At 47.2% G+C, this 26,938-nt stretch overlaps 1 protein-coding gene across 1 annotated transcript; it reads left to right on the top strand.

The window, feature by feature from the left end:
* Nucleotides 1-16,508: 16,508 nt before the first annotated feature.
* LOC124681588 (F-box/WD-40 repeat-containing protein At3g52030-like) lies at nucleotides 16,509-25,493 on the top strand. Its single transcript, XM_047216476.1, has 9 exons — nucleotides 16,509-16,772; nucleotides 17,195-17,380; nucleotides 17,577-17,631; nucleotides 17,969-18,067; nucleotides 19,968-20,071; nucleotides 20,520-20,609; nucleotides 21,150-21,292; nucleotides 23,922-24,006; nucleotides 24,803-25,493. The coding sequence occupies exons 1-9, from the start codon at nucleotides 16,582-16,584 to the stop codon at nucleotides 25,206-25,208; spliced, it is 1,359 nt and encodes a 452-aa protein (XP_047072432.1). The 5' UTR covers nucleotides 16,509-16,581; the 3' UTR covers nucleotides 25,209-25,493.
* The last annotated feature ends 1,445 nt before the right edge of the window (nucleotides 25,494-26,938 follow it).

Genomic DNA, 26,938 nt, shown 5'->3' with positions numbered 1-26,938 from the left:
GCAAGTTGGAATCTAACCCGGAGCATTGCGTCTCCACTGCGCAGAAGGACGCCCACAACAATCGCCAGCGAGATGACGAGTCGCGAACCGGATCCTCGGAACGCAGAAGGAAAGCCAGGGAACACCCAAATCCGATCCCCGTACCATCAAAGACGCCACCGTCAGATCCGAGAAAGGGAAAGGATGCAATGTACTCTGGACGAGACAAGTACCGCAACGCCTCTCCTCCGCCTAATGGTTACCCGCGTCCCCCTCGTCGCCGTAGTCCGGCCGGAAACACCAGGCCTCAAGGGCATGGTGGAATTGTTATCCGCGACATCGTGATGCCTTCCGGAAGCCGGAACGAGGGAGCGCACGCGGAACCTCGCCGGAATCGGAACAATGATCGTGAGCCCGAGCCTAGGAGGAGCCGGAATGAGGAGCGCGACCCGGAGCCCCGCCGGAGCCGGAACGACCGGGGCAGCCGGCGCCACGGCGAAGGCAGCCACGGGAGCCGGAGCCGGCACCGAGAGGGCCGGGGAGAATCCGTAGGCGGAAGCGGGAGGTCGGATCGGCCCCCTCGCAGGTCTCCCTCACCACCACCTAGCGGTGGCGGCGGAGGTGGAGGCGGAGGCGGTGGCCGGAGATCTCGCTCTCGCTCACGGTCCCCGTCACGGCTCGCGCGACGCGCGGGAACGCCTCAACGAATACAGAACCGACTACATCGGACCGAAGTGCTTTGGCCGGATGATTCGAGAGGAACCAAAGCCAAGGAGCTCCCTCAAGTTACCCGGAAACCTGAAGCATTATGATGGCACCGAAAGGCCGGATACCTGGATCGAGGATTACTACAATGCAGTAACCTTCGCCGGAGGAACCCCTAATATCGCCTGCCGCATGCTCCGAGTTGTACCTTGTAGGACCAGCCCGGATCCGGCTCGGCGACCTCGAGAAAAACTCCATCTTTTGCTGGTTTGACACTGAAGACCGCTTTCGAGAAACACTTCGGAGGCACCTACAAAAGACCTGCCACAGCAAGCGACTTACAAGCTTGTATCCAGAAGAAGGGAGAATCCTCAAGAAACTTCCTCACAAGATGGTTGGCATGCAGGAACGAGTGCGAAAACGTCGATCACACCACTGCCATGTACGCCTTCATTGGTGGACTGCAGAGAGGAGGATTGCTGAGACATAAGCTTACATGTTTGGCTAACGCCAACAAACTGACTTTGGACGAGATGATCTCCATTGCCAGTGATCACACTGCCGCCGATGACGACGCAGGCGGTGATATCGCAGCCACATCAATCCCCTGCACCAACAAAAGAAGAACCGTGATAACGGTAACAACAACGGCCACAAACGCAAAAATCCTGATGACCAGAAGAGTGGCGGATCCGACATGGTCGCCATGGCGTTCCAACGCGGAGGTTCAGGAGGCGGAAGAGGACGCGGCCGCGGAGGCGGAGCCGGCAGGGGTCGGCGGCATGGCACCGAGGTCACTGCCGGCGGATCTCGCGCCCCGCAAACCTACGAGGAGTACGGGAGACATGCCACTGCCTGGCCCACTTGGATCCGGCTACGGGGAAGTCCACTCATACCAACCGCAGCTGCAAATGGGTCAACGACCTAAAGAACGACCCGGAGGCGGGATACAAGCGAGCCCGGAAGCACCGCCCACGCGGCAAAGGAGGCAAGGGCAAGAACAAGGACAAGGAGGAGGACGGTTCCGAGGCGATGGACGAGGATGATAACTCGCCGGATCCCAAAGCCGGATCCGCGAGTAAATCCAACCCCTTCGAGAAAAAGAGCGTGGGGGCTTACCACACCTTCCTCGGAACCCCCACGAGTCCGCGCTACAAAATCAGCTACCCGGATCCTGAACGCCACGGTTCCGGCCGTGCCGCGATATGTCGGGTGGTCGGAAGTTCCGTGCACATTTGACGAGGAGGACCATCCCGCCATTGTGCCAAAAGAATACTACGCCTTGGTTGTGAGTCCCCGCATAGACGGGTATGACTTCTCCAAGTGCCTCATGGATGGCGGAGCCAGCTTGAACATCATGTACCTGGAGACTGCGGAGCGGATGAACCTCACCAAGGAACAGCTCAAACACAGCACCACCGAGTTTCACGGCGTGGTTCCGGGTAGAAGGCGAACTCCCTCGGCAGCATCACACTTCCCGTGGCTTTCGGCGATGTTCATAATTTCCGCGAAGAAAAGATCACGTTTGAAGTTGTGCCCTTCAAGAGCTCCTACCACGTCATCTTCGGCAGGCCCACCTACCACAAGTTCCACGCAAGAGCGTGCTATATCTACAACAAGCTCAAGATGCCGGGTCCCAATGGTATGATCACCATAACCGGAGACTACAAAAAGGCTCATGAGTGCGAGTTGAGCGAAGCCGCCTTCGCGAGTACTGTCATATCCGGAGAAGAGCTGAAAGGCTACGGGGCCGCGGTGGATCCGGCCGAAATGCAAACCACCAAGAAGCGAGATCTCCGAACAGAAAAACTCCTTCAGGGCCGCGATAGAGACCAAGAAAGTCAGCTTCAAGGAAGATGACCCTAGCAAGCAAGTCTCGATCGGAGCCAACATGGACCCCAAATAGGAAGACGCGCTCGTCGAGTTCCTCCGCGCTAACATGGACATCTTCGCATGGCAACCTTCTGACATGTCCGGAGTACCTAGGGAACTCGCCGAGCACTACCTCAACATAAAACCGGGGGCTAAACCGGTGAAGCAAGCTATGCGACGCTTTGGAGATAAGAAGCGCCGCGCCATAGGAATGGAACTAGCAAAGTTACTAGAAGCAGGTTTTGTAATAGAAGTTATCCACACCGATTGGGTCGCGAATCCCGTCCTTGTACCCAAAAAGAACACTCGAAATACTAAGAATGTGCATCGATTACTACGGCTTGAACAAACATTGCCCGAAGGATCCGTTCCCCCTGCCGCGCATTGACCAAGTCATTGATTCGACGGCGGGGCGGAACTTCTGTGTTTTCTTGATGCGTATTCCGGGTACCATCGGATCCGGATGAAGGAATCCGACCAAAAGGCGACTTCATTCATTACCCCGTTTGGCACTTATTGCTATGTTACTATGCCTTTTGGTTTGAAAAACGCAGGTGCCACCTACCAACGTACGATGCAGCGATGCCTGAAGGACCAAATTGGCCGGAACGTGCACGCCTACGTCGACGACATCGCGGTCATGACCCGGAAAGGATCCGACTTGATCAGCGACCTCACAGAAACCTTTGAGAATCTCCGTCGGTACAAGATGATGTTGAATCCGCTGAAGTGCGTCTTTGGCGTGCCAGCCGGAAAACTCCTTGGCTTCATAGTCTCTCACAGAGGCATTGAGGTTAACCCGGAAAAGATCAAGGCAATCCTGTGTATCAAACGGCCAACTTGTCTCAAAGATGTGCAACGACTAACTGGTTGTGTTGCAGCAATCAGTAGGTTTGTTAGCCGTCTTGGCGAGAAGGCGCTACCTCTGTACAAGTTGCTGAAGAAAACAGACAAATTTGTACGGGACGACGCAGGCGACGCAACTCTTCGAGGGTTGAAGGAAATACTTACCTCCCCACCTATCTTGGCAGCCCCAGCGAGTCGAGCCAATGCTCCTTTATCCGGCAGCTACCAACAAAGTCATCGGCCTCGTCATCGTGGTGGAGCGAAAGGAAGAAGGTCATGAATACGACGTCCAAAGACCTGTCTACTACATAAGCGAGGTGCGGCGGAGTCAAAGCAAAGATACCCTCACTTTCAGAAGCTAGCTTATGGAGTTTTCCTAGGCAGCCGGAAGCTGAGACACTACTTCCAAGAGCACCCAGTAACAGTTGTGAGCAAGGCTCCGCTGTCAACAATTCTCAACAACGCTGACGCAACAGGACGGACAGCTAAATGGGGCATTGAATTATCCGCTTTCGACATCGCTTACAAGCCAAGGACTGCGGTCAAATCCCAAGTCTTGGCAGATTTCGTTGCGGATTGGACGAAGCTCCGGATGCAAGTCCGGAGCCGGAACCGGAGACATGGGTTATGCACTTCGATGGATCCAAGCAGCATCAAGGCTCGGGAGCCGGAGTCACCACGAAGTCCCCTACCGGAGAAGAAGCTGCGGTATGTTCGCAGATTCACTTCGAAGCTACAAATAACATGGCGGAATATGAGGCTCTATTACACGGTCTTCGCATCGCTAAGGAAATTGGGATCAAGCACATCATATGCTGTGGAGATTCCGACTTGGTGGCACAACAAGTAGCCGGAACCTGGAACGCCAGAAATTCCGTCATGGCAGCCTACAGAGACGAAGTTGACGAGCTCGCCAAGTGCTTCCTCGGATACGAAGTCAAGTACGTCAGGAGAGACGATAACGCAGCGGCAGACATGCTATCCAAGCTCGGATCCGGCAGAAAGCCAATTCCGCCTGGAATTTTCCTAGAGCATCTCCGGATACCCTCGGTGAAGGGCGCTAACCCGGAAAACCCGAAGTGGCGAGTGTCTCCGGCTAGAGAGGTATTGGCTACCATTCCGGCTTGGACACAGCCTTTCCTGGACTACCTCATCGATCGGAAGTTGCCGGAGGACGAGGTCCTCGCGCGCCAGATCATCAGACGAGCACGATCCTACACAATTGTCGATGGACAGCTCTACAAACGAAGCGCAACAGGGGTATTTCTCAAATGCGTCTCCAATCAAGATGGCATTGAAATCCTCAGAGAGATCCACGCGAGGGACTGCGGGCACCACGCCGCTCCCGGGTCACTCGTTGCAAAAGCTTTTCGGCTAGGCTTTTATTGGCTCACGGCTAAAGAAGATGCTGATAAGATAGTCAAGACCTGCCGAGGTTGTCAATACTACGCTACTCAACCAAACGCTCCAGCCCAAGAGCTGAAGACCATACCTATCACCTGGCCATTTGCGGTCTGGGGGCTCGATATGGTTGGTAAGTTAAAAAGATCATCTCCCGGTGGTTGTGAATACCTTCCGGTCGCTGTTGACAAGTTCAGCAAGTGGATCGAGGCCAAGCCGGTGAGAAAAGCCGACGGTGCTACGGCACTAAAATTTGTCTGCGAGCCTCGTGATGAGATTCGGCATCCCACACGGCATCATAACGGATAATGGCACAAACTTCGCTCGGGGAGAATTAAAGGATTATTGTGAGACAATGGGGATTCGATTGGACCTTGCATCCGTGGCCCACCCACAATCCAATGGTCAAGTTGAAAGAGCTAACGGTCTAATATTATCGGGAATCAAGCCACGCCTTGAAGAACCGCTGCGACGAGCAGCGTGGAGCTTGGGCCGACGAACTAGACGCTGTCTTGTGGAGTTTGCGAACCACCCCTAACGGGTCAACGGGGTTTACCCCTTTCTTCCTGGTATACGGATCCGAAGCCGTGATTCCCTCCGACATCATCCACGATTCACCGCGAGTTTCCGCCTATAATGAAGAAACGAGTCGACGAGGCCGGACAGCTATCCGTGGACCTGATCGAAGAAGCTCGGAACCTAGCTGACCGGCGCTCCGCCATCTACCAGCAAAAGCTCCGACGTTATCACGGTCGTCGAGTACGGAATCGCTCCTTCATGGCGAGGAGACTTGGTCCTCCGCCTTCGACGAGTGAAAGACCATAAGTTGCAATCTCCATGGGAAGGACCCTTCGTCGTTAGCAAAGTGCTTCATAACGGGTCGTACTACCTTGTTGATTTCCGCGAGCTGAGGGATAGACACGCTAACTGGCGCCGGAAACGCAAGCGTGAGGATCCGGATGACATCTACGATGAAACAGATCGCCCTTGGAATATTGCACAGCTACGTCCTTTCTACACTTAGCATATTCTTTCCGAGTTACAAACTCTGTAATAGTTATACATGATCAATGAAATAAAGATTATGGTTCACTCTTTGAGTCTTTTACCTCCTTTACTTGTTCATTTTAGATCGTGTATGTTTTTTCCGACTAAAACCGCGGAGCTGGATGTTTTCCGCCTAGGCGTGTATAAAAGTTGTGATTTCTAAAACCGTCCTTTAGGACGTAAGTTTAAGTTTTCTGATTAAGTTGTTATCTGTTGCGAACTCGTGGATTCCTAGTAGCGATTTCCGGCACCTATGCCTGGGGGCTTGTTTCCGCGGTTATGGACGGATTGCCATTGGGCTTCGTCGCCGCTGGCGAGCATTTCCGGCTAAGGTTTTCCGGCTCGTGGAAGGTCAAGCGGGCAAGCCGGAAAATAACGAAATCAGCACTTGCTTTCCAACATAAAACGAAACATGCACATAATATTAAACGGATAGCAGGATAAGTGTTTCCGCCCCATGCATAATCGTTTCGTTCCTAGCTACTTACGAATTTAAAGTCTTATTACAAACCCTCGCTGGGGCCAAAATGATGCATTGTTTTTCCCGCAGGAATAAAAGTTTTCACTCCCCCTTAGCCGGAGAAGTCTTGCCCTCTGGATCTTTTTCCTTGGCGCCTTCGGCCGGAGAAGACACGTCTTCATCACTTTCTTTTTCAGAAGCGGCAGTGCTGGTCTTGGGTTCCTCTTGGGGAGCATCCTTCGAGCTGGTCCGGGTAAGCCGGGTTCCGGATTCCGCGAGTCGCGCCTTGGCGCAAGCTCCTTCGAAGCAAGCTCCTTCGAAGTTCCGCTTCTAAGGGCTCGTCGCGGGGAAGGACGACCTTGTCGTAGAATTCCTCGTGCTCGGATCCTGCGCGCAATACGGGTGTCGTAGCCGCTCACTTGCATCCGAGTAGCGCGCTAACATCCGCATCCCGGAGGAACGCCCGTGGTTACCGATCAAGATCAAGATCCGCATTATGTGCTAGGCACATGGTCAAGGACATTGCAGCTGCGCCTCGGGCTGATGATGCTTGCGGATCCGTCACTAGCTCCGGCGGAACATCCATCTTTCTAATAAGTTTCCGGACGTCGCAAGTGCGGCTCCTCTTGATGGATAAGTTATAACATATCTTGCGGGAGGCGGAGATGAGATCTTTGCGGTCATCGCCTGCAAGTTGAAGAAGGTCATCACGTGGGTACAAATTCCGGCGCTCTTCCGAATACCCAAGTGGCTCGCATAAAACGGTCGGGATATAAGCATACAATTTTGAGCATAAAGTAAAACGTCGGAACAAATATCCGGGCAAGGTTCCCAGTATCGGTACCCAAGATGTTCTCATTGAGCAAATCCCAGTGCTGTTCCACGGTCTCCATATACTTCCGGAGTCCATTGAGCTCTTTTTGCTGAGATTTGATGGTCTCACTGTCAACATTTATCTTCAATTTCAGCTCCCCCTTTTCCCTGATGAACTCGGAATTTTTCTCCGCCAGCTGCTTTTCGGCCTGCTCCCTCTTTAGTTCCGCCTCCGTTAGTTTCTTTTCCAGATCTTGGTACGAGGAGCGCAGGTTCTCAAGTTCGGTTGAGGCTGTAGCAAGGGAAGAGGATGCGCCTATAATAATATAAGTTAACAGCAAGTTCAAAGTCGGAAATTGGTTAATGACGAAGAAGGCGGAAACCAACCTTGGGCGTCTGCCAGTTGTTTAGCCAGCTCCGCATTCTTCTCCTTCAGAGTCCGGATATTCTCCGCCTGGCTCAGAGTAACGCGGCGCTGCAGGGCAATGTTCTTGTGCAGCTCGTAGTGCAGCGCCTGCTGTTCCTGTAAAATTTACACAGTGCAGGAGTAAACATTCCGCCTGTAGCAGTGGTTTCTTTCAAAGCATCATTGCCGGAACCTTTTCCGCCATAATGCTTGGGGGCTACTGGTTCATTCTAAAAAACTTTCCCGGAAGTAATCTTTCTCTAAGCATCTAAGCGCTAACTATTATCCAAGTTTCCGCCTACATGCTTGGGGGCTACTGGGGAGTACCTTTTGCTTACAGATGAGCTTGTCGAAGAACTGGCCGACATCCTTTTTAAAATCTTGGATCTCCGATGTCGCGGCATCAGGTTTCCCCCAGGCGTTGTTCAGCATGGCGTTGAGCAGGTCTTGTTCAAGCTCCCATTTCTCCGCCTCGGACAGCTTGTTGAAAAACTTGGTAGCATACGCCTTGGGGGTGGAAGTGATGTCAGCCGGATCTCCAAAGTTCTTCGGAAAAACGACGATGTCGCCAGCGCCATCTCCGGCCTTCTCAGAAGAAGTGACTTCAGCCTCTCCTTGGTCTTGTTCTCCTGCATCTTCTTGGGCAGGGCCTTTGGCCTTAGAATCTTCTCCACCTACCTTGTCGCTGCTGGACCGGAATTATTTCCGGTGGAGTGTTTGTGGCGAGGAGGGGAGACGGGTCAGCCTGAGGGGGAGATGGCTGAGGAGTAGGGTGAGAGGCACTTGGCGGAGCCGGAGTAGCTGGACCGACTGCCGGAGATTTCTTCATGTATTTGGTAATGGGCCCTGGCTGGCGGTCCGCGCGGCAGCGGTTTTCGGATTCCTGCAAACAAGTGAAAGGGTTTAGACAAGAGATAATTTCGCCAAGATAAAGTTGCATCATGTTCGGAAACTTACGGGGCGCCGGGGATGATGGGGCGCGTGCCTTGGCCAGCCGTTGAGAGCATGCTTATACGCGCACGCTCCGCTTTCCTTGAGTCTAGCGGAGGTGGTTTTGCCGTCTTCGGTTTCTTGGCGGAGGCCTCGCCGCTAGCTCCGGCCTCAGAGCCGGAAGCCTTGGCGCGGGGACGCTTTGTAGGTCGAGGGGCCGCCTTGCGAGGTGCCTGTTCCTCTTCCTCCTCGTCGTCATCCGGAGCCTCCTCCGCCGTGTCGTCGGTGACGGGGACGCGAAGAATGGTGCGAAAGTTTTCCTCCGCCAAAGTGTTGAGCTGGGAGGAAGATGAATAAAAATTAAGTTAAACATCCAAAAGCTTGTGAAGTTTGAAGCAGCGAAAAGAACAAAGCTTACCGGAGGACACTGGTCGTTTGTGTAAATGTCTTTGGTCAGTTCCGGGACCTGTTGGCCCCTCGGAATCTTCACCAACGTCTTGATCCTTCTCTTCAGAGAGTCGGCCGGAAGATCGTGGCGGGTAACCCGGAGAAGATCATCCGCCCCGGTATAAGCGCACATTAGGCGCGCATTGTAGCGTAGAGGCTGGATTCTCCGGGAGAACCAGCTAAGTGTGAGCTGGGCTCCGGTTAGTCCATCGTGGACTAGCCAGGAGATTCTCCGCGCAGCCTTCTCCGGGATTGGGGTCCGGGCGAGCGAAGGGACGAAGCTCCGGCTTGCAAGTTCTTCCGGAGGTTCGTTGACGGACCGAGGCAGACCTTCATGGACTTTCGGAGCTGAGGCATTCTTCTCATAGAACCATCCGGCATTCCGATGCCGGACGGATTCGTGCGAGTCATGGGGAGGGTACATGCGGCTAGGGCGGAGCATAAACGTCATGCTTCCGCGAGTTCACCATTGCTTTCTCCTTGGTTTCTTTCTTCACCCGGAAAAAGAATTGCCACAACTTGACATCTGGCCGGATCCCAAGATGTCATTCGCAGAGAGTCACGAAGTTGGACAAGAGAAGGTATGAATTTGGGCAGATGTTGTGGGGCTGGAGCCCGTAAGTGTTGAGTATGGAGAGAAAAAACTCCGAACAGGGAAGTGAAAGTCCGCGTTCCACCCAAGCCTTGGTCATAACTATTTCTCCGGCTTCTGGCTTGGGGACGTCGGAATCACGGGTGAAACTCCAATGTTTGGAGATCATTCCTTCGTTCTGGAGCTCCCTAAGCTCCACGTCGGTAGTTTCGCAAGGCCACCATTGACTCCGTTCTCCTTCGCGGATCCGGGCCTTGGACGCCTTCTTGTTTTCCGCCTCCTGCACCTTTGCTGCCATCCGAGCTTGCCCTTCGAGTTCTTCTTGGAGCTCTTGGTGGGAAGGGATCCGGCCTGGAGCGGTGCTGGAAGATGCGGAAAAAGGTTGAGCTAGTCTAATGTCGGAAATATATGGTGGCAGGAATGATATGGGATCCGGGCATATGGGTTCTATTTGGTTGGGATCCGGGCTACTCGGAGAGCTACCGGTACAATGCGACGATTCGAGTGGCATGCTTCCGGCTGCACCCATACAAAGTATTTGAGTACCCGGATCACTAAGGCTATCTTCTACACTAAGTTATCTTCTACAAGGCCGGCGTACTTACCGCTAATGGCGCGGTGGCTCGACGGAGCTCCGGCGAAGGTGAGGTCGCCGAACTTGAAGGAAATCATCCCGCGTGACCACGAATCGGCGGCGGAGCGAATTTCTCGTTCAAACGTGGGAATCTTGGCACGAGGGGAGCCTTGGTTTGACGGCGCGCAGAGTTCACCTCCAGACGATTCAGACAATCTAAGCATGGGATTTAAGAGTGGCATGAGTACGAGCGTACTCAACAAGTTCATTATAGATAAGAGGTGTTTAATGCACTAGCTACGATATTAGACCAGAAAGTCTAATACCAATGCAAGTTTTGGTAAACATTTCTTCAAGAGATTGCTTTTATTCCAAAGAGCTATGTCCGTCGACCTTCACCGGTTTACTAGAACTTCATGGAGCTCCTTTCCGGCCGTGTTCGCAGTTCCTTATCCCGGAACAGGGAGTGACATGTCACGGTTCTTTACACTCGCGAGAGGTGTGTTGCTTTACCCATAAGAGATCTTAACCTTGGTGCCAACCGGGCAGCTTTCCCGTCCACACTTCCTTCGGTGTGAGGCCCGGTATAAGGTCTAGCCAATTATGTTCCTCCGCTACCTCGAACACCCACCCGTTGTTGCATGCCCCGACCCACGGGTCCTCGCCGGTCCCATTATTCCCACTCACGGGTGGACCCCGACCACGACGACGGTTTGGGATCGAACCAAACTCCTTCGCCGGTAGCTGCAACCCATCATAGACCGCAATACCGTGGGGACTTAAGGCTTCCTCAGCCAACCGCTTGCACTTCGAGCGACAAGTGTCTACGGACTATGCCGTGGGGACTTAAGGCTTCCCCAGCCAACCGCTTGCCCCGACGGATACAAGTGTCTACGGTAAAGCGCATCCGTTGATGAACGAGAGGTGGAAACACTTTTGACTACTCCGTCCCACTCCGGATCTTATGGTTAACACGGGTATTACGGCACAAGAATCACTGGCGACATTTGTTGTTTAATCCTAGATGGATATAAGCCCGTGCAATGGAACCTCCACCATATCAACACAATCCATGGTTCCATTGCCCACCACATAGTCATATTCATAATTATGAAAGTAGTGGTTTTGATTTTTTATGCGATAGTGATAACCATAATACTTTGCAAGTAATTTGATAGAAATACTCAAATGACATGAGCAAGTGATGAACTTGCCTGAACACCGCAAAGTTTTGCAGTTGGATGGTGTGGACTGACCCTTGTCCTCTGGTTCTGAAAAATAGCATCATTGTCCGATAAGGGCAATGGTTAAAGAAGCAATTATGCATGATTCCAGTTTTAGGGTTTGTTCCCCCCTTACGATGTCGTTGTAATTTCATGTGAGAGGTTAAATACTAAGAATATCTTGGAGATACTTGATTTAGGGTAAATATAACCTTGAAATATTGTCGAGGTGTTTTTAAAGTCCAAATGCATTTATGGACTTATTTTCACTTTAGAAATAATATGTGTGATTTAAATTCTTATTTAAATCATCAAAGTAGGATTTATTCTTAATTGTCTTCAAAAATTCTGTTTGGTATTTTATTCAAATAGAGAATTTTATGCTGATCTATTTTCATATTTTTAATTATTTTTTTAGAGTTATATTCTATTTTCTAAAATTCTTGGAAACACTCATTTTAAATGGGTATTTTGGAAATGTCCAAAATACCCCTCGGGCCCACTGTCAGGTGACCGAACTGGTTAGGTTGGACCAGCCCACTGGGCTTGGTCCAACCGACCCAGTCGCGTCGTCTTCCTCCCTCACTCTCTAACCCTAATCCCCTTCGGCTCCCGCGACCAAAATCGCCTCCGCCGTCGCCGCTTTATTTCCGCCGCCTCCGGCCGTTGCCGGCGATGAGGTGCGGCGGATCTGGACCGCCACACGACGGCGCACCAGATCCTCCGGCTCGATCTGTTCATCGTCTCCTTCGTCGTTCGCCCCCGTCGCGTTCTCCCGCACGGCCGGGAGGTTGCGCGGTGATGTCGTTGCTCTCCGGCGACACTGGTGCCGTGACGCCGCTGTGGTGGTGATGGGGTGCTCGTGCTCGGCGACGCCAGGCCAGGCGCGGCTTGGCGCTGCCGTGGTTGTCCTGTGCCGCCGTGCCGCCATGGCACGCCGGTGCCCTGCTCCAGGTACTCGCCTCCAGTAACCCCTCCTTCTTCCTTCTCTCGCCATGCTCCGCCACTAGGGCTTGCCGTGCGGGCGTGTGGCTGCTGCTTGTGTCTTTGGCTAGGCTGCTGCTCGTTGCTCTCGCTGGCCATGGCTGCTATGCTTGCTTGCTATGTGCATTTTGCTGGCTCTCTGCTCTCTGGCCTTGGCCATGGTCGCCATGGCCATGCCAGAGCTTGCGTTACTGCTGTGTGCAGCTCTTGCTATGCTATCGATTACTTGCTTAATTTCCCCTCTGTAGCTCTGTTCTTGTTACTTAGTTCGCCAGATGCTCAAGTGTGTTCATATCTGCTTGCTCATGAGCATCTTGTAATGCTCATGGCTTGCCAAATTACTACTGGTCATGTTACAGTTAAATCAATTTGCTTGCTTAGTGGCTCTGGTTGTTGTGATGGCTTAATTATATGTGTGTGCCATCCATGTCTAGTTTGATCCAGTGATACATCATGTATTTGATGTGCTTCTGGATACAATTTCAATTCATCCATTTGTTTATCTGTGAAGCAATTGTTGGTTAATCGTGGCCATTTTATTATCTGTCCATGCTCCGTTGCTCGGTGATGCCCTAACATACACTGGCATGCTATAGCAAGCTTTGATGATCATGTGATCATCAACAGCTGGTCATTGGATTGATTAACTGTTGCCTGTGCCTTGCTGTTACTTATCTCTGTGTATGTGTGTGGCACAGATCAGTGCTGGTGCTTGCTCAAGCATCAGCTGATGCTTGCAGTGATCCTCTGGATCATGTGCATGGTTCTGGTGACTTGGTTACTTGTATAATTCATTTATCTGTATTACCTTGCTTTGTTTGATGGATAAATGATGTGAACTGTGATACAGTGATGATCATATCAATTGATTGGCTTGGGCTAGAGGGATGCCAACAGTGGTTGGGAACCCTAGCTCCACTTTGAACCCAATCTGGGTGGTGATATTTGTGCTTGGCTTGGTGGTTTGGCTGTTTTAAGGGTTGAGGTGACCCTGGCAGTAGTCATAAGCTGCCCTAGGGTAGCTCCCCTCTTGTTGGCTTGCTGTGGCTCACCAAATGCTTTCTGGGTGATCCATTTATGGAATTGCCGGTGGCTCTTGATGTTGAAATCAAATAGACAATATTCTGTCTAGGTCTGATGGTCAATTAGCTGTAGGTGCTAAGTGTGTGTAACTAGGCTGACTTGTGCTCTCATCTCTTGCTGGATTGCTTCAGTTATGCAACTATTGTCATATCTGTTGTTCCCTTTTGATGATTGACCAGTGGCCTTTCTGCTCTTACTTGCACCATATGGTTTAATAACCAGATGATGACACAATCTTGGGTATCACACCCTGTTGATCATGTGTGCTTGATGCATATGCTTATATATGAACAAAACCATCTGGTTTGTTCATGATGATTTGTATACCTCACTCTAGCTCCTAGAATTTGATGTTGGTGTAGAGGTTTTGCTTCTGGTGGTTTGTTGGGCTTGCCCTGCTCCTCCCTGTGGCTTGATGCTTCCTGGTTATTTGCTCGTGGTGGTGAAGATGTGTTGAACAGCAGTAGAGCTGTTCAAGCTGTTCTTGTGTTCTTGGCTGTTCTTGGTGGCTTACCAGTGCAACTCTGTCGATGGATGGATCAAGTGACTAGGGTTTTGGCTGTGAAAAGCTTTTATATGGCCAGCCATGGCTTCCCTGGTCGACATCACCACATTTCACCCTGGTGACTCACTGGTTGTGTGTATTGCATGCACACATGCAGCAGGCCTTGTGTGCTGCCTGTGTGTGTGTGACTTGGGACTTGGGCTGGTGAGTTGGATCAGCTCGGCAGCTTGATCATATCCACCCAATTCCAGTTTTCTTCTAACCTGCCAAGTGGCTTTGCCACTTGGCTTAATGTTCTATTTGTTGTGTGTGTGTGCAGGGATCAAGAAGATGCTCAAGATGAACTCAAGATCATCTTGATCATAGAATTCATGATGATCACAATGTAGTTTAGGTTATTTAAATAACTTGTAATTTTCCTTTTACATTTTCTATTTCTTCAATTCTTGTAATGTGTTGTAATTCAATAATTCAATTCTGAATATTGTAAAGACAATGTATTATGTGTGTGATTATCAATAAAGCTCAAGGTTTTCTCTAATGAGCTTTAATTATTATATGTATTATTTATACTTTGTCTCTTTATTATTATCTTAATGAATTTCCTTATAATTAATTTATGAGATATTTGTTTTTATATTTGAATTTGAATTTCAACTTCAACTTTGAGTTGAATTCAATCATACAACTTAACTTCGAATTCAACCAAGCAACTTAAGTTTGTGATGCAAACTTCCCTCTCTTCTCCAAAACCCTAAACTAGTTAGGTGAGATACAAGTTTGTCGCACTCTCGAAACCCTAACTCGGTAAGGTGTCGAGAGAGAAACTTGTCCCCCTTCAATGCAGTTTTATTTAAAAGCGCGAAATTTCCCCAGAATTTGCAATGCAATGCACATCCCTTTCTAAAATCTACCCCTCGATCGTCTCTAAACCTGGGACATTACATTCATATTCAAATATTTCTCCTTTCGTTGCCATGTTTCTCCACCATTTTCTCGCCATCGTATGCCACCATGTTTCTTCCTTTGTTCCATTCATCTCGTGCTCGATGGTTTCGTTGCATCAAAGAAGAAAGAAAAAAGGAAGTAGAAAGAAGAAAAGAAAAATAGAAGAAGAAAAAAGGGGGAAACCAGTGAGTCTGGCCGGTTCAACAGGGTGCCAGGCCGGTCTAACCGGCCGGCCCATCTCTTGGGCCCATGCGCGTCCTTTACAGCAAGGGCGGCCGGTATGACCGTCCTGAGGCCCATTCATATTGGGTCGGCCCTACTGCCGATGGCCTTGCTCCTTCTGCGCTCTTGGTCGATCGAGCCCTTCGCTTGGTCAACGCCCGCCTAAGCCGCGCCCCGCGCGCTGTTGCATCGCCCGTTGGCCCCTCACGCCCGCCCGCACCGCACGTCTGCTTCCCCTTTTTCCTCAATTCCTTTACCTGCCGTCGCTTCTTCCCTGCTTCGAGCCGCCCGCTCTCTCCCAGTCTCCCGCACACCACCTCCTTACCCGCGCACACGCGCGCAGCTGTAGCACCGCTCTGCCATGTCCTTGCCCGCCCACGCTTGCCTAGCTCCTGTTCGAGCGTTTCCCTGGCACGCGCTCCCTACCGCGCCTGCCCGCGTGTGGCCCATCCCCGCTCGAGCTGCTATGATCGGCCCACAGGCCGATTATACTGGCCAAATTTGTTTCCTGCGCGAAAATGACAACAACGGCTAGTTTTTCTTCATATAAGGCAACCTGGTTTTGGGGATCATTTACCTTTTGCCAGTTCACTTGATCCATATATGTTTTGAAAAAGGTCTCAAGAACTCCATGCTATTCTCCAGCTCAAATCCTTGATCTCTTGAGTTTTAACCGGCAAATTTAAGAGTTGATTCGTGCATCTCGAAGATCTCTTCATGCTCTCTCTCTCAACCATACACTTTTCGATTTGAGTCATTGTATCAAATTTTCCTCTCCGATCTTGTTACTCTTGAAGGTTGAGAACTCCTAGGCGGCTTATGATTGAGCCGGAAAGTTTGTACGGGATTGAAGGCTTCTCTAAGGTCTTCACATAATGGAAAGGGCTCCTACTTCGTGGAAGAAGCTCACGGAGAAGAATGTGAGCCTTCATGATGTTCGGTGTCCTTCGTGGTAACCGCACATCTCCAACAGTGACTAGCTTCCCCTCAAGAAAGTGAACATTGAGATACATTATCGTCTCCATTATCGTCTCCGCGTGTTTCGGTTATTTCTTTCCACTTATTTAATTTGTGATAGCCTTCGATCTTGAAGTTCTTGATATATGTATTTTGTCATATAGGGTGCTCCACTTAGTTTGCATTAGGACACATTATTTATCGGCATAGCCTAAAATCCCTCTAAGTTACCGATATTAAACTTTTAACGTGTACACCTAAAGTATCTACATGTATACCCCAAATTTTTGTTTGTTTTTAAGAGTTTTAAAATATTTTTCTGAGTAGCAGGGGCATATGGACGTGAGATCAAAAGTGTACTTCCTAGAAAATAAGAAAAAGAAAAAGAAAACGAAAAAAGATGAAGAAAAAACGCGAACTGGGCCAGGCCCATACCCGCGCGGGGGTGTACGGCGCCAGGTAAACACGGATAGGAATTACCATCCACCCTTCGGCAATGGAGCCTACAGCCCTACAGTTTGGACCGGCCGACCACCGGCAGGCAGCCGGCGGGAGGCAGGGGTCGCCCTTGACCAGTCTCTTCTGAGATGGAGGCAAGCAGCAGCCGGAGCCGGAGCGGAGGCCTCCCCTCGAAGCGGCGCAGTAGCGGCGGCGGCGGCGGCGGAGGCGGGTACGGCCCGACGGCGCAGTCGCTGAGCGACGACACCCTCCGCTCCATCTTCTCCCGCTTGGATGACCACTTCGACCTCGTCCACTGCTCCGCCGTCTGCAAGTCATGGTACGACCCGCTACGCGGATCATCTCACCTCCCCTTCCCCTTTTCGAGTCCCCTCGCCTTGTTGTTCGTTTTGCGCTATGTCCTTTCCGCTGTGTACCTGGGCTTCTGATTTGCTAGGGGTTACTATCGGACTCGTTTTACTAGGAAATAGTTTGAAAAATCACAGATGCACACTTGAAATCAGTTGATAAATCATAGATGCACACCTCAATACATCGTTCCGCGAGATGGTATTGGCGAGATCTGAGAAGAACCTAAACCAGTGAGCTAACAACCAATTGCCGCATCAGCAACTATTGCACTAGTCTTCGGAGTTCAGTTTGGTATTTCTATTTGTGCAATTTTTCTTCCCCATTGCTGAATGAAGAAATTTGCAATGTTGAGTAAAGTGTGCACCGTCTGATTTCCCCTTTCTTTGATAGGAACACGATTATCAGCACAGGCCATCTGATGAGAGATCTATATTACAAGAGGAATCCACAGGCAAGAAGCTCAAGTATTACGTTTTCAACGAAGAGTTATTTTGAGGCGCTTGCGATAAATGGGCACGCATCAACTCTCACTAGTGGGTCAGTTGATGTTCATCAGTGGATTGGTCACCCTATGCGGTAAGTATATGTTGTTATTGTGCTGCTCCACTTAAGTTATGCCTCCTTTGTGTATCATGTTATCAGCACAAGGAGTTCCATTTGCCAATCCATCATATTTTCATTTTTTTTTTGATCATGACCAATTGTCTTCTGTTTTGACCTGCTAAACAGTGGTTCAATTTTCATATGTGCTCTGTCTTATTTCTTGTTTCAGGGCCACCTTGTGCCGTATGAAGAGTGGTTCAGTCTTAACTGGAAAGGGAGACAAGGTGAGTGTTACGTCCTGTACTGGTGTTCTTAGTATCTTCTTCAATGTAAAACATCTATCTTGACTTTAGTGATTTTTGGTGTTTGATCTCACATGAATAAGTTATAAAATGTATTTTATGAGGTGTGTAAGTGGTCTTGTAGTTGAGAAATGACATAACGATGCAGATTATCACACGGTATGGTTGTGGAAATCATGGTTGCCAAAATCCGAAGCTGTAGATAATTGAGAACGAGAGTTAATAATAGCTTTGTAATTTTCTATAATGTTTAATCTGTTCACCAACTTAATTACTATCATCTCGAGCGCCTCATCATTTTGACATTGGTTTTTCCCAGGTTCTACGACTTTGGTCTGCTGAAAATTGCAAATACATGAATGAGTACAATGTTCCAGATTCTAAAATGTTAGTTGACTTTGATTTTGATGAAAATAAGGTAATCACTCTTGGTACAATTGTAGTAGTTCTGTTGTTTAGCTATCCCGAGCTTTAATTTTCTGGTCTTAAGAGCAAGTATGCAAGATTCGTTCTTGAGTAAAAAAAATAGATAGTTATTACTCCATAAATGATTTATTTGTTAAAACACATGCTTGCATACTGATAGCAGTCTGTAGCATTGAGACAATATCTGACCCATTTTATAGGACAAAACATAGTTACGAGATTACCAGTTTGCTATTTTGGTTAGCGGTTCGCCACTTTCTATGTATTGAGTTTGATGATGGTATACATCTCTGATTCAGAAATCCGGCACTTGGTTTAATTTGGTATCAGCGTTCTCGATTTGTGAACACAGTGTTTGTTTCTTTAATTACTATTATTTAGCCAGAAGGTGAATAGTTGAAAACATAAATGCAGATCGTAGAAAAAAACCGGTATATGGAAATGTAGGCTCTCCGTGTGTATAAAAGCTCTTAATAATCACATGTCTCTATAAGACATTAGGTAGCTGGACTAGTTATAGGTAACAAATTCCAAAATCTGATTAGAAATAGATGGAGGGGACTTCCAGCTTAAAAATCCACTTGGATGTCCACATGTCAGGAAAGCATTTAATCCATTCAAAATCACACATTGGCTTCTCTAGAATTCCAAAAGTGCATGTCCCCTCTAAAATTTAAATCGCTGAACGCTAGTCCAGCTTAAAAATCCACTTGGAAGTCCACATGCCAGGAAAGCATTTAATCCATTCAAAATCACACATTGGCTTCTCTAGAATCCCAAAAGTGCATGTCTCCTCTAAAATTTAAATCGCTGAACGCTAGCATGACTCAACCTGCTCCCTGCGTGAGCCCATGCTGCACTGGCCAGTGGTCACCATATCTTTGCCATGGTCCCTGTCTCTTCCACACCACACGGCTGGTGCAGCTAAAGGGGCAAGGGCCTCCAGCTGCACAGAAGCGACTCACATAGGAGGAGCTGAAGCTGACGAAGACAATGCGAAGAGGTGGAGTTGCTGCAGCTCGGAGGTGACTTGACGGACACCACGCCTTGGTTGTGGTCGCACTTAACAGCATGGCTTCGCACCAACTAATCTGTTTTTCTGGTTTGTTTAGTGATTGATGACTCAAATGGCTAATTCTACCTGATTCACATCGATGTTGAATCTGAATCTTCATTTATCGATTGGAATCATGATTAAAAAGCTGGTTGCGCTGAATCCGATAGGCTGTATCTATGGGCCAAGACATGAACTGTACATTTGAAACATCTTATTACCATGATCTTAGCAATATGCTTACGTGTACTTCATGTGCCATGGGAAGTTGCAAAATAGACCATTTGTACTATGTGTGAAGGAAAGCTGCAAAATAGTCCATACTGTAATTTGCATGCAGCATATCTTGTACTTGAAGTTGTTCTATTATGTAAATTTGAATCTCGACCAAGAGTTATGGGGTGGCTTTTCGAGTTGTTGAGTATAGTAGTTGTAGGGACATTATGTTTTTATGTGTACAACAGTAGGCTATGCAGTCAACCTAATCTATTCAATAAAACAGCGACATTGACTAAATATAGAGATGGTTATATCCTAAATTAGAAAGACCAACTTCTGATTGTATTTTAAACAATTATTCTTCCCATTATGTGCACTGAGTTGCACAAATTGTGGATACGCTCTGCATTCTGATATAGCATTGTTGACATTATTCTAAAATGGTCTGATTTGATGCTTCTTATGGTTGAGTCATCTAAAATATTAATTTTATTCATGGATACGCATTGAACTAAAGGGTTATGGTAACAACTTTGTATAATTTGTTCTGCCACATGGTTTCTTTACCAAATGTGAACTTATGTTTTACTATCATTAAACGGTTCAGTTCTCTGTGTAGATTGTAGGTTTAACGAGCTCCCAGGTTTGCATATGGAAACGCAGTGGACCAAGAAGTATATTTCAATCTTGTGGAGGCACCTTCAGTCATGGGTTATGCATGAGGTGAGAGGGCTCATTTAACGGTATTGAGAGGATTTGCTTGTTGCAGAAATTAGAAGATTGATCTTACCTGGTTCAAAAGTAGAATTCATGTTTGAAAGCAATATATCTGGTGCAACCTGCCTTTATAATGTAATTGTCTCCAGCTTCACTTGAGAATTGAGACACCAGACAAACATAAAATCTTTGCCACCATTTGAGTTTCTGGTTCACATTTTGAAGGGTGCCAGAACACTTCACAAACTCTATCGTTATTTCTTTTCAGACGATTTCATGTTCAAACTAAAGCAAGTTTGATTGATTACAATGCAAGGACATATTGCTTGTGATAATCATCTAATTATAGTGATATATCTGGCAATTACTTGATAAAATTCAGTTAGCCTAGACATTATTTCTTTTATTTTAATTAGGATTGATTTATATTGGCAATGTTTATTTGCTTCTGCAGTTATGCCGATCCAGAGGTTGTAATTGGTTGTGAGGATGGCAGAGCCTTTGTATATGATATGTACAGCAGGAGCTGCTCAAGCATTCACCGGTAAGCACAAGGGAGTCCAGTAGCATATCATGTGAATGAAGTGTTTCTGCGATTATTTTTTCGAGAAAACGCAAAAAGCATTTGTGTTTCATTTCATTGGATAGGTAGAAGAGTCTTTACAAGCCTCCTAAGGCCTTGTTTGGTACTAGTGTTTTAGTGGGGATTAGTGGGGATAATACTCTAGAGTATTGGGTGAATCTCGGTTGTCACCCAATCCCCATAAAACCCCATCCCCAATCCACTAGGTAGGGGTAGAGTATTGGGGATTCAAAAAATTGCACTAAAATTTGGAGAAAAGTGGGGATAAGTGCGGATTAAACTCGCTCATACATTCATACTCTAGCACCAAACATGCATTGGGGATAAGTGGGATTTGAAGTTTGGAGCGGATTATCCCCACTAATCCCCACTAAAACTCTAGTACCAAACAAGCCCTAAGAGGGAGGTTTTAGAATCTTTACTGGAGATAGATCGAATGTTGAAATGCTGCAGTTAATGTATAATCTTTCTTTATGATGCATATTCAACAATGGTTTACAGGCTTCACCCTTCCCCTGTGACATGTTTGGCACTAACAGATGATCAGCTGATCATTGGTGGTTCTACATTTGGAAGTATAGCTATTGCAGATCATACCTCAGGAGAGAGGTTAGGTCTTTTAAAGTCAGCTTTTACACCTACAGGTATGGCTTCAACTGATTCTGGATTATTAGCATAATGCATTTCAATTTCCTCACGAGTGGGAATGGTGTTGGTTCCTCATGACTAGGATTCTTTTACGCTAAAAAAGCCAAGCATTTATAGAGGTGATCCAGGATTTCATGATATATCTTCTAGGGCGCTATTAGAAAGGGTTTGGGTTTACCAAACCTATGCCAATATGATTTTTTTTTCAAGAAAACTCAAAATGCTTGTTTCTCGATGTATTGAAGAGGTAGAAAGAACAGTCAAGCCCAAGGGGCTGTTTACAACTCAACGCAAGAAAGTAGTTAGTGTACATCTCAGCCTCGATGTATGGAAGAGGTAGAAAGAACAGTCAAGCCCAAGGGGGCTGTTGTGATCTCATTTCCCCATCCCCACCAAAATTGGATATTGCTGATGATTGCATGCTACCCAGTCGATAATACATCTTAATGAAGCAAATCTCTTGGTGGTTTATGAGGGTGGCCCTGAGCAGACTTGCAGGGCCAAAACTTCGATTTGAGTGCTTGGGGAGGTGGCGTGGCACATGTCCTGATAAATGATAATGCAGCATGATTTATGGCAGCAGTGTCTTGATAACTTGCAATAGCTACGAGCAAAGGACTAGCTAGAAGAAACTAGGTGTGCCTATGGTCTGGAGAAGAGCAGCATTGGGCCTCTGTTCAGCTCTCTCCATGGAAGAACAGAGAGTGCTGCGTAGCAGAAGCTACCATGGTGAGCAGGTGCGATGCCATCGAAATCTTCGGTAAGAAGATAGAATAGAAAATTTCAGCTCCCGTGTCGGTCTGTGAGATAAGATACGAGAGAGGAACACTAGTTTGGGTCTGAGAAAAAGCAAGAGTAGGTGAAGTAAATAATTCAGAATGGATATGACAAAACCAACAGATGTTAGCATATTAAACCTTCCCATTCCCTGATCTTTGTGGGCATTATATTTTCCCCATACCCTATCTAAAGTATGCTGTACAGATTTGGATTTTCGCAATGAATACCCAGTGGCACCCCTAGTTTCTTCTAGCTAGTCCTTTGCTCGTAGCTATTGCAAGTTATTCTTGGAAGTATCTACATGCTTTCAGTCTGCTCCTCTTTTAGTTATGTCTAGATGCCGGCCCCTCCCCTCTCCTCTCCGGCGGCGGCCAGCGACGAGAAGGTGAGGGTCCCACCCTCTGCACAACAGTAGTTAGGATTAGATTTAGGTTTGGCCTTATGCCATTTCTCTTCCTTGTGGAGGTTTGGAGTTGTGCGCTGGTTCTTGGCCAAATCCCGTGCTGGATAGGGCTCTTCCTCACCTCCGTTCTCTGGAGGTCGGAGTTGGAGGGAGGTGGACGTGCGTAAGTACCTCCATGAATAAGGCCGTGGTTCATGAGGATCCTGCTCCTCCTGGCCGTGTTCTTGCAGCCCGTCGTGGCGGCGGGCGGTGGAGCGGGCTGATGACTGCAAATTCCTCAAGGGAAGTTTGGGAGGTTGCTATGTGGAGTTCATGCGCAGCAGTTCTTGATTGCTGCTGTGATTTCGGGCCGATGAGGCGGCCACTCCACATCTCTGTTGGGAGTGAATCCTCGGCGGCATGGATGCCATCGACCTTGATGGCCGGAAGGCGGCTGCTTCCACCCTGGTTGCCGGCAGCGGGTGCTTCTGCTCTCCAAGTTTCCTGCTGGCGAAAGGCGTTCATCTTCCTCCAGGCCTTTGTGCCACTTTGGAGGCCCTCTGGCTCCGATGCGGCGTGCTCCTGTTGCAGTACCCCAAGTGGCCTAGTCCCCGGTGGTGCTGCGGATGGCCGTGGTCGGATGCGTCGTCGACAGATTGGTGGAGAAGGAGCCAGGAGAAGACCTGGAATTGATTGCTTTTTCCTTTTCTGTTCTAGGCTCTTTGGTACGGAAGTTAAGGGCCATGTTGTAATTTTTATTTTCTTCAAGGTCCTCCATGTAAAACAGACTCCACCGGTGATGAGTTAATGGCAACTTTCGGGGTCCTTCGAGGACCCTCTTCCCGCTAAAAAAATAAGTTATGTCTAGATGATAGCTGAACTTTTCTGATCCTTGACCATGAATATGATATCTCTATTTCTCTATCACAACATGAAGATACGTTACTTTATGTGTAACTTTATGAGTAGGTATTAAGTTCTGTAATTGAAAGCTCAACATAATATATAGTGTTTTGCTCTGACCTGCTATACAACGATGTTAGCATTCCAAAAGGCAAACCGGAAGAGAGCATACTGGGGCTAATTATTACACATCTACACACCGAACTAATGTATCACCCATATAAATGTTTATTTGTATTAATCTTCATTTTTCCTCAGTTGACCTATAACTTTGTGGAACTTTTTCTGCAATTCCGCTAGCCAAAAGTAACTGACGTTGATTTTTAAATACAATATTAATCCAACAATATATTGCTCAAATTTTTCTTTCATTTGATTACATAAAAATGGATTATAGAATCTCGGCTCAATATTCAAACTGTATTTGAATTTTTACTGTCATTTTTAGTACTTGTTGGATCTTTTGAGAAAAAAATTCAACCAAAATTCATGCCATTATGGTAGTGTTGTGAGTGTTATCATCATCGAACTGACTTGTTACATTTTTACTATCATTTCAGTGATAAGATGCCTGTCTTCCAGTGCAAATTCCCACTTGATATTCGCGGGTTCATCTTCTGGTTATGCACATTGCTGGGACTTGAGGTTGGTATCAGTAGTAGTTGTTCGAATTTACTACTGCATGGATATCTAGTTTGTGTAATATTCGTTGCTGCTGCTTCTAGAGTCTAGAGACGCAAAATATACCATAAACAGTTAAGTCTGCCTTTTACGTACTGTTACATTACTATGTCTCAAGAAAGAAATGACTTGTATGCTCTTGTAATCAACTATCTTGATTTTGCTCACAGTTTGAAGTTTGAGTAGAGTAAATATGGATGAAGTATGAAAAGTTGCATGGCCTGGCCAAAATGAAGAGTCTGGAAATGTGTTCATTTGTTCGGCCTGTTGATGATAATATTCTTATTTCATGAATGACTCATTAGCATACAGTTCACGTTATTATTCATTTTACTTAGAGACCTGTACGATTTATATTTCATAATCTGCTAGTTTTGATAGTCAGATTACTTCAGCATGAAAGATTACTTCCCCACAGAGAAAAAAGAAACTTTGAAGTTACACCACTTGATGCGCTATGCGCTATCATGTTGGTGCATAGTTTCTTTTTAGGGGCCAACTACGATCCATGTAGAAAGCTCGCTCATTTCCATGTTCTTTAAATCAAATGCGCTATGTTCGTGTTAATGTTGATCTGTAGTGGTTTAACTTCTTACATCAGTATATATATGATAAATATATCGATATAAAGTTGTTTATAGTGTTAACAATCTAACATGTTGGGAATTGAATATATAATTGAATCCATTGGTGAAATGCTAATGTCATAGTGCAACATATGATAAATGGGTCTCATTACATTGGTTATGTTCTTGCTCAGGACCCTGCGGCCTCTCTGGGAAACAAGAGTTAGCCCAAATGTCATCTACAGCGCACATCATTTTCCAGGTGATACTTCAGTGTTGGCAGTTGGTGGTATTGATGGTGTCCTTCGCCTGATATGCCAGAGAACGGGTGATACTATTCGAAGCTTCATCATGGATGCAGGCCAGCCAGCACAATCCAGCTCCAGGCTGCAAGCTGAAAAGAAGCATGGCCGTCCAGCAGAATCCGGCCCCAGGAAGCAAGTTGAAAAGAAGAACGCCCGCGAGATCGCTCCAGATGCCCGGTTGGATAACATCCCTACAAACCTGCGCCCACAGATCACCGGCCTTTCGGTGGGCATGAGGAAAATCGTGACCACGCATGGGGAAAACTACATCCGCGTCTGGAAATTTCGTTCGTAGAGTTCTTAGATATCAAGAATTCAGAAGCAAGCGACCCTTAACTCGAGTTGTTTGTGAAGTAGACGCAGTGTATGTTGTATTTCTCCTGCATGTAACTATGTAAGACGGTAAGCTTGTAGCAGTATCCACTATCCAGGAGATGTTGTTTTGGTGTTGCCATGCTATTCCGCAAGGAACCTGAATCGACCACAGACCAAGATGTTGTATTGTCACGGAAAAGAAAATGTTGTGCCAGGAATTACAGTGTTTTCTCCGTAAATAAAAGATAACTATATTGACTTTGGATGTCTCCAGTTTTGAAGCTCAGATGCCACTTCTCTTTCACCAGGCTCAAGGCTCAAACAAATGAAGATATTGACAGGGGAACTGCAAAAGTATGAATCACCTCGCCCTAACGAATTTACTTGAACTGAAGCAAAAGCTTTGCCATTTCTATTAATTAATAGAAGATGTTTTATCTGTTAATCGTAATTTTTTTTGCGAATGCTAAATCATAAAAAAATCGGCAAAAATGGATATGTCCCGACCTGGTCTCACTCATGAGTCATGAATCACTCATGATACATCAAGCACACTAAAACATGTCAATCTCATACGTGCAGATCAGCGGGGAACCGTTATTGCCAAAACTAGCCTGTCTTCCAGAACTGTGGAGAGAAATAAACCGTGGCTGCTATTTACTTAAAATATTTTTGTACTGTACAATAAGTGCTGCTTTTATACTAAATCCACGGGTAAGTCCATTACAAGAGAGTTCAAAATGAGGAGTTTTACATTACCTCTAAATTATTATTTTTACGAAAAGCACCCTGATCTATTAATACTCATCAACATGGTACAAAGAATACTAAAGTAAAAAAATTACAAATAAGTCTTTGGACCACCTAGTGATGACTACGAGCACTGGAGCGAGCCGAAGGTGTGCCGCCGTCCTCGCCCCTCCATCATCGAAGCCAGTCAAAAGCTTGTTGAAGTATAGCTTTTTGTATTAGACGTAAGTAAAGTCGCCGTGCTAAGGCTCAAAGGACCGAAGCAACCATCACCAATAATGAGAATCCGAAAAGCCAAACCTGTAACCAAACCGCCAAACACAAACACGAACTGGGTCACACAATTTCATGCGCCCTCCGCCGATGCTAGGCGCACTACTGGAGCAAGGACAGGCAGGGAGGGCCTTATTCTACCTTCAAGCTGTAGCCATCGCCTCACCATCTAGAAAAAGACACTAAAAATAATCTAAACAAAGAATGGAAATCTCTAGCCTGCGAGGAGCCGTGGCCTGCCATGACTACACGACCCCAAGGTCACCGGAGGCGGAGTAGACCGGTGACATCACCGGCGAGGGGACATAACCCTAGATGGGAGATATTTTGTTTCATTAACCAGCGAACTGTGTAAAGATGGATCCTGAACATTCTTGTTCAGCTTTGCAGCTACCCTGACACCATTTATTTCCAACACAATTCTCTAGACCTAAACTTAGTGCGCCAGTAGCAACACCTTTACGACAAGACATGAGCTGCGCTGCCCCAAGCTGGACCGACCATCCCGTCTTTAATTTTTTACTACTACCTCCCTTAGGGATTATAAGGCCCCTTGAAATTTGAACCCTATTTTATCCATTAATTAACTAACAAACTGTAATTTATTTGTCATAAAAATTATATAGTTGATTTTTTCAAGTATAAATTCAGTGTATAATTATTTAACATATAAACTATATTTATCTA

The sequence above is a fragment of the Lolium rigidum genome, unplaced genomic scaffold (genome assembly GCF_022539505.1).
Source record: "Lolium rigidum isolate FL_2022 unplaced genomic scaffold, APGP_CSIRO_Lrig_0.1 contig_47742_1, whole genome shotgun sequence".
In the NCBI taxonomy this organism is placed as follows: domain Eukaryota; kingdom Viridiplantae; phylum Streptophyta; class Magnoliopsida; order Poales; family Poaceae; genus Lolium; species Lolium rigidum.
Note: the sequence above shows the minus strand (reverse complement) of the source record. Positions and strands in the feature narration are given on the sequence as shown.